The sequence below is a fragment of the Pantherophis guttatus genome, chromosome 6, assembly GCF_059756535.1.
Source record: "Pantherophis guttatus breed Tessera chromosome 6, ASM5975653v1, whole genome shotgun sequence".
Classification (NCBI taxonomy): Eukaryota; Metazoa; Chordata; class Lepidosauria; order Squamata; family Colubridae; genus Pantherophis; species Pantherophis guttatus.
Window position 1 is genome coordinate 38466636 of NC_142068.1, and position 12262 is coordinate 38478897.

At 33.3% G+C, this 12262-nt stretch overlaps 1 protein-coding gene across 5 annotated transcripts in view; it reads left to right on the top strand.

Annotated features, from left to right (window-relative positions):
• Window positions 1-12262, top strand: part of FARP2 (FERM, ARH/RhoGEF and pleckstrin domain protein 2) — a 65602-nt gene that overhangs the window by 8223 nt on the left and 45117 nt on the right. For all 5 annotated transcript variants that reach the window (XR_015728456.1, XR_015728457.1, XM_034439530.2 and 2 more), the window contains exons 2-4: window positions 34-253; window positions 9960-10064; window positions 10797-10839. Coding sequence is in view for 3 of the 5 variants with exons in the window: in XM_034439530.2 (XP_034295421.2) it covers window positions 50-253; window positions 9960-10064; window positions 10797-10839 (352 nt within the window). In the remaining 2 variants the exon portion in view is untranslated. The remainder of the gene's footprint in view (window positions 1-33; window positions 254-9959; window positions 10065-10796; window positions 10840-12262) is intronic.

Genomic DNA, 12262 nt, shown 5'->3' on the forward strand with positions numbered 1-12262 from the left:
ATATTAAAATCTAATCTCTGTGTTTCACTTTAGATTATTGATGTGAAAAATGGGAGAAATAGAAGGCACTTACAGAGTATTGCAGACTCCAGGATCTCGTTTGGGAGTGCAGAAAAATTCTGGAGTGAGTACTCTAGAATCAGGACAGAATATTTCTTCTGCCATGGTCTCAACATCTCCTAGAACATATGAAAGATCTATAGAAATCAAAGTCAAGCTTTTGGATAACACTCAGGAAGTACTTGATATTGAGGTAAGATTTCAGGAAGGTGTTATATCCAAATGTTTAAACTTGCTCTTTGGAAAATGGATTTATTTGAGTGAGAATCTAGACTCATGGATTACGTATTTAAAAGCACTTTAACACTGGAATTAAATCGGAATGCTTTGTTTAAGGTGTATATGTGTGTATACATGTCTTGGGGATATAATTAGTTCCTTTATCATAAAAAGTACTATACTATTAATATTAAGTTCTTAAAAATATAACAATGTCTAATGAAGGTTTCCATTTGGTTTGCAACCGTAGAAGCGCTAATTTCATCTTTAGTGAATTACTTACTAGAAGCTTCCCAAATGTATTTCAATAATTGTAAAATGTGTCATTTTGTTTAGGCTGTTGTATTGGCTGTAATGCTAAAGAACATTGCCAGTAGTCACTATAGATCAGTTTACTACATTTTTAGCATTGTCAGAGAAAGCATTTCTCACTTGTCTCCAGAGTGGCAATTTCATAGAATCATAGGGCTGGAAGACCTTGAAGGTCATCTAGTCCAATCCCATACAATTTGTATGAAGTATACTGTTCTTCCCAACTCAATAAGAGATGTATCACAATTTTTTCTTTTATTATCATAAAAACAAATCCTTCTTAAAACCAACTGTCTTTGGATAATAATGTTTTGTGCACAAACATTATGCATCAATTGTTATGTTTTTCTTTTTTCTAACAAAAAAAATTATATTTTGATTCTTTTTTGGATATTTCTTCATAAAACAAAATTTATTTCTTGAAACTTCTTCTATACAATGGGAAAGTGTAATCAGCTTTAGAAATGCGGGGTGTGGCAGGATTAATGCTTTCAAATCCTATTAGACAATTGTTCTTCAATAGATTGAATACTGTTTAGCATAGTGTGCATCTTGTTGCCAGTCAGAAAAAAAGACTAAATTCCAGAAAGAATTATTGCCAGATGTTTGTCATGACTCTGAATATTCTAAATTTGGCAAATAAACTGCCTGAAGCTTATTTTTATCTGCCCTCAAAAGAGAGTTAGTAATTCATGGCCGAGGATATTACAGGCTGTTTCTGCAAAAGCAATTTAGGTTTTGTGTTGTCCCTGTTATTTGGCTGAAATATGGTAAAACCTGTTATTTTGTTAATGGCCTGACTTTCCTTTGAAGAAGTTTTTAAGAACAACAGTTTTACCTCTCATTCAGGACTAGTGAAATTAAACAGGATTTGGGGTTCAAAGAATGCATCATTCAAGAGGTAGGATGCTTGTTCTTGATAAAGTAACACGCTAATTTTAGTGATATTGATTTTCTAGTTCTATTGAGAATTGAAATGTCCAAATTTGAAGGTCATATATTGGCCATTTTTGCTATAAAGTTTGGGGAAAGTGACAATACAATTATTTTTGGATTAACTGGTGGCATTTTGCCTGTAAGTACCTCTTCAGTTGTTGCTGTTGTACTTACTTGTCCTAATTTATCCAGGTCGGTCTAGGTTCTCTGGAAATGGAAGATCTTAGTACAACATTGAAAAACTTGAAGAACTTTTAAAACTGCATTAAATTATTTATTTTATTTACCTTCCTAGAGTACTAAATTCAATTAAATCTCCATATTGTTTTTTCCTCTAGTAAGAAAAGGATTTTGTGTGCCTTCAAATCATTATCTTGACTCCCAGTAATATATGGATAAGCCCCTGCAGTTTATCCTAACACCACAAATACAATTTTCATTCACCTGCAGGTAGCCCTTCATCATGACCTGGCCTTCTTTCAATTGGCTATAAAAATAAATTTGCCTTTTGTCATGAAGGTTCTTGCAATAACCCTTTCTCTTAGAAATCTCATGGGAATTCAGGGATTCAATTTAAATAGACACTCTGTTAAACATACTGTACAGGTAATCCTCATTCAGCAACTGAAATTGGAACAGCAAATTGGTCATTAAACAAAATGGTTGCTAGTGAAAATCACACAGCCATGACTGTGCATATTATTTTATTTCAGCTTTCCTTTGCTTTAGGAAGGATACAACTCCAGACAGCCAGGTGAGCTGAAATGGCAAGGAAACGTGACTCATAAGGAAACTGGTTAAAAAATTCCTAGCCCTTTTCTTCCATTCCCCCATCCTATGGAATGTTCACTCCAGTGCTGGGACAATTAGCAAGAAGAGAATTAATGTTTGTATTTATATTCATTGGAGAGGAAGGGATTACAAGAGAATAAGCAGGCATACTATGAGGAATACAGATAGAAATAAGCTAGCACTTGCTGTTTGCTTAGCATGATTTTGTCAGTATCAGGCAGGCTGGAGGGTTCTAATTAACTAATTAAGGTCAGAACAGCTTGTTAACTCCCAGTTAGCACTTTTTATGGATGCCTTGTGCTGCAGAGAAAAGCAGCTCAGGAAGAGTAGCTTGTTTAGTAATGTCTGCACACTATAAAGGGGAGTGTATCAGGCAAAAGAATCAGGAACAGAAAGATACAAACTGATTGACAATAATGGTAAATATGTAATAGATGCTGTGAAGGTTGTAAATGCAGATATTGTTAGCAAAATTGATTTTTTCACTACTGTATTTTAACAGTTAATGGTTGTTGTCCAAAGTAGTTGTAAATAAGGACTACCTGTATGAACAACTTTAGTAAAATAATCTTTAATAAGATAAAGAACAGCTTAAAAATGTGATGCTACATATATTTATGACAGGGGTTTAAATCTTGAACTTCTCTTTCTTAAACTTTTTGTAATGAATGACTTACAGTTTCTGTTTACAAAACCCAATTCTGGATTCCCAGCTTACCAATTCTTGTCCTTATATTTGTGTGTTAATATTACTGTAGTGAGCAGTTAAAATTTATTTTATTCTTTCAGGGAAAATGCTTTCTTTTAAAAAGAGAACAACATAATAATTTTGGAAAGATTATTAGGGGGAGGTGAGTTCTAAAGCATTTGTGGACAGTATTAAACTGCATAAATGTTTTACTGTAATTTTTGTGAATAAGAAGGGAAATAATCATAAATAATGCAGGGGTGAAATCCATCAGGTTCTGACAGGTTCTGGAGAACCGGTAGCGGAAATTTTGAGTAGTTCGGAGAACCGGCAAATACCACCTCTAGCTGGCCTCAGAGTGGGTGGGAATGGGGATTCTGCAATATCCTTCCGCCTGGAGTGGGGAGGGAATGGAGATTTTGCAGTATCCCTCTCCTGCCATGCCCACCAAGCCACGCCCACAGAACCAGTAGGGAAAAAATTTAGATTTCACCCCTGAAATAATGTATAGATTTGTGATCACTATTGCAATCTTTAAGCAGTGCTTAATGGAAAAATACCAAAATGACATTATACCCAAAGACTAATCTACACAAGAAAGGTGATCAGAACTGATTTACTTGATTTTTCTTCGTAAGGACAAGAAAATAAAAATGTGTATCTTCAGTTTTTCAGAATAATTTGTAATGTAGATGATGAAGTACATAGTATTACAAGGTAGTCCTCGACGTACAACTACAATTGAGCCCAAAATTGCTGTTGAAACAAGACAGTTGTTAGATTACTTTTGCCCCATTTTATGACCTTTATTACCACAGTCATAAAGTGAATCCCTGAAGTTGTTACGTTAGTACCATGTTTGTTAAATGAATCTAGATTCCCCATTGACTTTGCTTGTTAGAAGGTTGCAAAAGATGATCACATGACCCCAGGAACTTCAGTACATGCCAGTTCTTCCTATGAGGCCAAATTAAAGTATCTAGAATTTATCTACACTCATCTTGACTTCTCTGAGTGTGTGTGTTAGGCTGGGATCTAAAATGGTAGATATGTCCTGACATATTCAGTCAAGAATTTGCACTTTCAAGATTCTGTTTATTTTTGTGTTACATAGCTGAAACCCCAGACCATATCATTATTCCATGTAACAGTGGATTTTTAAGTTCCTATATACTATATACTATACACTGAACTATGACCATAATTGAGGTTGTAAATCAAGGACTACCAGTATATAATTTAATTCAGATACAGGGGTTCATGCAGCAGCAGGAGAAGGGTGTTTGAGACAAAGATTCTCCTTGTATTTTTGCTTGGTTAATGAAACATGTTGCTTACTTATTTTAGACCCTGGCCAAGTGTTTGATTTGATTAAACAGTGTAATTTCCCATAACTAAAAGGGCAGATGTTAGCCCCCATAACTTCAGAATTGAATTACATAATGCAACACAGTCAGATGCATTTCTTATTTGTGAACATTAGAGTATATACTCTTGTATTAAAGAAGTAAGAATTAGCAACCCTAGAGATATTTAGATTATATTCCAGAACACAAAATGTACTTGGAATACATGAAGATTTACATGTTAAAAAAGAGAAATGTTAAATTAAATGTTGATTACTGTAAATCACTATTGTGTTATTTCTTCAAATGTTTTTCTGTTAATTCATGGAAGCATTTCTTTCAAAGTGTTCTCATTATAGATGGATTTGTGGTATAGAAAAGATTGCCATTTGCGTATCTCAGAAGAGGTCTAAAAATAAGAGAAGAAAGTTACTTGAGAATTATACCAGTTGAAATAAAAGGACACTAAAACAAGTCACATAGAGATAAAGTAGAAATAAACTATTGGGAGAGGTTTGGTAGATTTTAGTAGGAACAACTGTGTATAGTTGACACAAAGAAATTGAGTTATAGACAGCTTTAGTTTGATTAATCGGAGCAACATTACACAGCCAAATAGGCAGTGGCTTAAATCAAGTTTTAATTTAGCTAATTTATACCATTGGCTGAATCTAAAATCTTTTGTTAGCCAAAAACTGGATCCTTTTTTGTGTAGATCATGGGAATATTCTGTAGTTACAATCCATTTTGTAATCCTTAATCCTTACTATTAACTAATGGTAAATACTAAGGCTGTGTAAAACTATTTGCATACCAAGGGTGATGCAGGACTAATTCAATGCATCTCTTTGAATCACTGTTTGAACTGTCAAAGTATCACATCCTTTCAAAGGCCCACCTGGCTACTTTGAGGACCTCTCACATCTTCTGAGTATACACGTACATGTACAAATAATGATTTTAACAGAATTGCTTCTGAAGTGCTTTGGCAATGCACCTTACTTCAATAGCATCCTGATGGAAATATTTTCTGCATGGACATGCTTGTTTAGACAACAAGCTCTTAAAGAGGTCATATCAGACTTTTAAGTGGACATGGTGTTTCAGTATGTAAAGAATTAGATTTGAGGGTTTACAAAGGCCTAATGTTGTTTCTAATTAAAAAATAAGGTAAGTAGGTTTAAATATGATCTACCCCAGAAAACTAGCATTACCAGTTTTTCTGGGCAACATGAAGTTCAAAATAGATCTAGTTCTTCTAGTTACTATTTTCTTTGTTAAAATTAAGGTTGCAGGATTATTATATGCAGCATTGTAACAATGTTGTAAATCTAAGCTGTACTCGGCAATAAAAGATTGAAAAATAATTCACAATAGGAAATTCTGGGATCCTTGGTGCAGTCTGACTTCAGTTTTCTTGCAGACATTTCAATACCAGACTAGGTAACATCATTGAATGGACTAAGACTAGCACTGATGATGATGTTACCTGATTTAGTAATGAAACGTCTGCAAGAAAACAGCCAAGTTCAGAGAGCATCAAGTTCAACTCTGAGCTACAAATCTTCTTTTCAAATGGGAAAGTTCTATTGCAACTTTATAAACTTTAAAGACTCTTACAGACTTTCAGTGTTGTCATCAACATTGCAACGATGTGAGACTACTGTATGAAACTTTCAGTTTATGATATGTATCTGAAAACACACAAAATTTTAAGTTAAGAGTATAAAATACATTCTGGTTTTCTAAACAGGTATATCCATTGCATGAATTAATAGTATCTTGACAGATAAAGTGAAAAATAATGAAAAATATAATAAATAGCTTGAGGGCCTAGTTGAAATTGCTAGAAGAAAATGTTATCATTTTTTGGAGAATGTTAAAACATCACAGAGAGTCAGTTTGGTGTAGTGGTTAAAGACACTGGGCTAAAAATTGAGGGACTCTAAATATTAGTCCTGTTTTAGGCAAGAACTCAGCTGGGTGGGCCAGTCATATTTCTCATCCCTAGGAAGAAGGCACTGTCAAGTTATTTCTGAAAATATCGCCAATAAACTGCATGGACATGTCCATGTCGTTCCCAGGAGTCAATACTGACTCAAAAGCACAACATGCAACAAAAAACTCAAGCAAAAATTCATGACTAATTTGGAATTAATTCTATGCTTCATAAATATAACAGTTTTGAGGATCCATTTTATTTTTTAAGAAATTGGAGCTATTCTTGAAAGATTGAAAACCTAAGTAATTGCAGCAGTGGTCTCTCTCTCTCTCTCTCTCTCTCTCTCTCACACACACACACACACACACTGTTGTGTGTGTGTGTGTGTGTAAAAGTGATGTGTGTGTGTGCAAAAGTGAAGGCTTCTTGTTGCTTGTTTTTTTTTTGCTTGCATGCTTGCTTGACTTTTAATGTCCTACACCCCCAAAGTTTTTGTGAAGTTGAATCTGCTTCTAAATTGCACAAATAAATGTTGCAGGAAATTCTTTAAATTTTTAGTTCCCTGCATAAATCTTGAATGGTATGGTAAATAGTATCAAACCTGACTCGACTCCATATTGGTAGTTGCCTGTACCTTCTTTCGCTCGCAGCTTTGTCAAACAGTGATGAAGGAGGGTGGTGAATTCCTAAGGGTGGAAGGAGGCTGTGGAATGTAAGTGAACCATATGTTCCTGGAGAGACATTATCTAACAAGACCAAGTAATGAAGAATGTTTTGACCAGACTGCTTTTTCTAAAGCAAAAGAATTGAACTCAGTTGGTGAACTATGAACTGTGGGTGGCCTGGAGGGAAAAAGTGGAATTACCTATGTGGGTTTTCGCAGGAAAATCTCAAAACTGACTTTGCTTGTGCCATGCCTAGATGGATTTTTCAATACAGTTACACTTTTAGTTACTTTAAAGAGATGGGAGTTTCTTTTGTTGAATGAGCCAAATGGAACAGTTGAGAAGTGGTATCTTTGTGCTTTATAATAGCAGGGAGTTCTGTAAAATTACTAAATGGGAGCAAATAGAAATCAATTTTTTTACTTATTGGGGAAGAACATAAATATATAACTTACCCATGTTTATTCATAAAATACTGAATCACCTTATCTTGGAAGTGATTGATTTGAAAAATCTATTTTATTTATGATTCAAAGATGAGGGAACTGATTGATGGATAACTCATTGATTCTTCTACGATACCCTGTTTCCCCCCAAAATAAGACATCTCCTGATAATAAGCTCAATCGGGCTTTTGAGCGCATTGCAATAAGGCCAAGCGCTTATTTCAGGGTTCATAAAAATATAAGATAGGGTCTTATTTTCAGGGAAACACGGTAGATGTTTGAATTGAATTGAAGGCCTTACAGTTCATTCCCGAAACTAGGGCCCTGTAATTTCCGCTGCATACTGTTTAGATTCCCACAGATTTTCATTATTTTTCCATGCTTTTTAATAGTGGCCGTTTGCAATTTTTGGTTTATAATATTATTAATTTGTAGATGATATATAATTCTCCTTTTCTTTCTAGATTTCTAATTCAAATGATATTGGGATGGATAAGTGCCTGAATCCACTAGTAAATTCCATATATTTAGAATCTGAGGAAGACCTCACTACAGGATGTTTCCAAATGAATAATATATAAATATTATAGTGTTAATATCATAATCTAGGGATATTTATTAGTAACACAGATAATTTACAGGTAATCCTCAATTTATGACTATTCATTTAGTGCGTTTGAAGTTACAACAACACTGAAAAAAGTGACTTATGACTGTCTTTCACTCATGACCGCTGTAACATCATACCATAGTCACGTGATCAGATTTTGGATGCTTGGCGACTGGCATGTATTTATGACGGCTGCGGTGTCCCAGGGTCATGTGATTACCTTTTGCAACTTTCTAACAAGCAAAGTTGTCACTTAACAATCCTATTACTAATTTAACAGCTATAGTGATTAATTTAACAACTGTGGCATGAAAGTTCATAAAATTGGTCGAAACTCACTCAACTGCATGCTTAGCAATGGAAATTTTGGCCTCAATTGTGGTGGTAAATTGAGGACTGCCAGTACAACTATAATTTAGTGTAGATGGGGGTACCCTGGGTAAAGTGATTAATGATCAGAGAATTTCTTTGGAAAATCTCTTGAGGACAGTTCAGAAGCTTCAGTTGATAACAGTGTGTATGGTAGTAAGGCTTTTCCTCATTCCAGGAGCTGTGAACATATGCCAGAACTTTCTTGGCTTTATATTATTCGTTATTTATTTATTTGTTAAATTTATTTGCTGTCCATCTTGTGGAGCTACTGTGAGCAGTTTACAAGAATAAAATGGAAAAAAATGATAAAAATGTAAATGTATGTTAACACATGTTATAAACTCAGTTTTGGAGTCCTAGGTTGTGAGCTTAATTCCTAATTTATCCACTAAAGATAGAGTAGTCTGTGTTAATCGTATTAGCTGCCATGTTTTGCTTTAGTGGGCAGAGCTGAAATTTTACTACTTAAATCTACTCTAAATAGGGAGAAATTTATCTGACATATTGAAGTTTGGGAATTTTTAAAGGTTGCAAGGTTTATGGCAGCTTTTAATACAAATAGTCCCTGAGTTATGACCACAATTGAGCCCAGAATTTCTGTTGCTAAGCAAGTCATTTGTTAAGTGAGTTTTGCCTCATTTTATGACCTTTCTTGCCACAATTGTTAAGTGAATAATTGCAGTTGTTAACACCGTTCGTAACACAGTTATTAAGTGAACCTGGCTTTCCCATTGGCTTTGCTTGTCAGAAGGTAGCAAAAAGTGTTCACATGAGCTCAGGACACTGTAACTGCCATAAATATGAGTCAGTTGCTAAGCATCCAAATTTTGATCACATGACCATGAGGATGCTGCAAAGGTTGTGTGAAAAATGGTCATAGGTAACTTTTTCAGTGCCGTTATAACTTCAAACTGTCACTAAATGAACTGCTGTAAGTCAAGTGGCACTGTAATATTTTTGGAAATTGGGCCAAATGCAGTTGTGAAGACTGTCAGACAAATGTGACAATCTTGAGGGGTAACTTCTCATTGGGACATTTTTTGCTATTCCAGTTCAACATCCACCTCCACCTTTATGAATGATGGCAAATAAAGAATGCTAAGAATTATAGCTCAATAGCATCTAGCTGCTGTCAGATTATAAGAAAGATCATGCTTCTATTATTATATAATTTTAATTTCCTTCCAGTCCAATTTAAAACCTAAAGTTTAATTTAAAGTAGCTTTCATTATGTTTATATTAGATGATTTCTTAAAACCAGATGATCTATTGAAATATACTGTATACATAAGATCTTTATTATGTATATATTAAGATATATTATGAGATGGAAAGAAAATAAGGTGCTTTAGAATTTTGTTGGAATTTATGCAACATGAAAATGGTAATAGTACAAAAAAAACCTTACACACTGTATTGCTGTATACGTATATAATGATCTTTTTCTTGATTTGAACAGTTTAAAACTTTGATTTTTTTAATACAGACCTTTGAAATTAACATTAACATTTTTCAACATTTAATACACCTCAATTATCATAAAAGTTAATTATAAATTTTTATTTTTCCAGTCAAAATGTTGTGGCCAGAAACTACTGACAGAGATATTTAATCGTCTGAATTTGATTGAATCTGACTATTTTGGAATTGAGTTCCAAAACATGCAATCATATTGGGTATGTAGCATGTTTTTATATTGTTATCATTCTTTGATTTTGTTTGTTTGCTTAAAAAAGTCTGTAGTGAAAATGTAAATAAAAGTTTTTCATTAATGTGATTATAGATTGCCTTCTTACAAATCAGAAATGTTGTGCAATGACCAAAAGTCTACATAAAGAAACATAAATTCCACAAATCCTCAATATTTTTTGTAGATATGTACTCATGGACTTGAAGGATCCTCAATGGAGGATCCTTCAAGTCCATGAGTACATATCTACAAAAAATATAGCTACTGTGTTGTTTTGTATTTCATTTATTTCATTTATTTCTTCAACTTGGTTTAGAGAATCAAGATCTTGGTTCATATAACACGATAAGCAAACATGTAAAATAACTTGAAGTTTTGCTTCATGAAATGAACTAATAGATTCAGTTTTGCAACTAAATATTATATTCAGTATGCTCTTTCTAATTGGCTCAAACTCCAAAGTATTAATATGGACAGATTTTTTTCCTGAGATTAATTGCAAGAGTGTTCTTTAATTAGAATATATTGCAATTCCTTATCCCATCTTTTTCACTACATTTCTGAAAAGTATGTTAACAGATGTTTTTATTTACCAGATTTAGTTTAGCTAAATTAGTTTTTAAGCGAGAGATGCAAGCAGATAAATTTTACAACTGTTAGAATTGATTTAGTTGTATGATAATGTTTGTCCGTTTATTTGTCTATTTTTTTTATTCAGATTTGGTTGGAGCCAATGAAACCTATTGTAAAACAAGTAAGAAGTAAGTGTATATATTTATAAATCAATGTTTCTTTCCAGAATTTAGTTGAAACAACACTTTTTAAAAAAATGATGCTGGAATGTATATTTTAGAAACATGTTGGCATCCCCATTCCGGGAGGCTGAAGCTATTTTAAAGCAATGATTAGTCCTAATTCAGTTAATTATACTACTCTTTAAATTGTTATAATGAAAATAACAATTTAACAAATTCAATGATACAAATGCTGATTATTTTATTATATTTTCACTCTTTATAGACCAGTATTTGTTTTTCTCAGATGGCAGAAGAGCCTGTCCTTTTAACTAGCCTCAAAATCCTCTTTTGTTTTATTTGTTTGAATTGAAGTCCTCAATTTCCCAATCACATTGGTCCTAAATCCTACATATATTCTTTTAACTGGATAGGAATTCTTGAATTCTTAATGTTGTAGGTTATGATGAAATAACAATGAATAGTTGATTTATGAATGTTGTCTTATGCTTTTTTGTCATTTTTAGGGAAATAATTTTGTTTTCATATAAATTATAAACAATAAGAAAATATTTATGAAATCCCACATACTTTCAAATGAGAGGTTTGAGATAGGGCCCAGGGTTTTCAAGGCAGCAGTAGCAGTTATATAAATGTGCAACAATTACTTGGCTACAAGGCCATCAGGCATTGTAAAAAGAGTCAATTTGTGAACAAAGCAAGAAAATAGCAAATTTAAATACTTTTAGATATAAGAGCAATGTGCACTGATGACATATAGCTAATTAGATCTGAAGTGAAAAAGTGGGTTCAGAAGAGTTATGGGCAGGTTTCTGGAATATTTTTTTAAAAGCCATGCCTTAGTGTGAGCTTGCATATCAGTTGCACAGTTCCAGGAAAGCTGGACTTAAGAAGGGAACATCAATAAGTAAAGGAATCTGTACTTTGTACATATTTTGGTTCATAAATCCTGTTGGCTTCCCATATAATCTCTGATTGTTGTTGTCACTATAAGTTAGACATTCACTGCTTATTTCAGAGTCTAGAGTTCAGTGGATAATCTTCCTGTTAATAAATTAGATCTTTGCACTGGGTGCTCTCTGTCATTGAATTGTGTATGGTTTATAGAAAATAAATTTCTTTTTAAGAGTAATCTTTTGCTCTGTGAAACTTTCTTCTAGAAGGATGTATAGTTGCTTTCATCTGTTGATTTAAGGACGATTTCAAGTAGATTTTAAATAGAGGGCTGGGGCATGATTGTCTTTCAATTAATATGTTTCATTATTTGTTCTTGTGTTCAAAATTCTGACTTTATCATGAAATTGTTTTAATTTTTAAAGGTACTTTAGGAAGATTATGGTGTTAAAAGTGACTAAGAAATTTATTAAATATTGAATTAAAATAAACTATTTGATCCTGCCTTTTTTCCCCAATAAATTTAATTTGATAT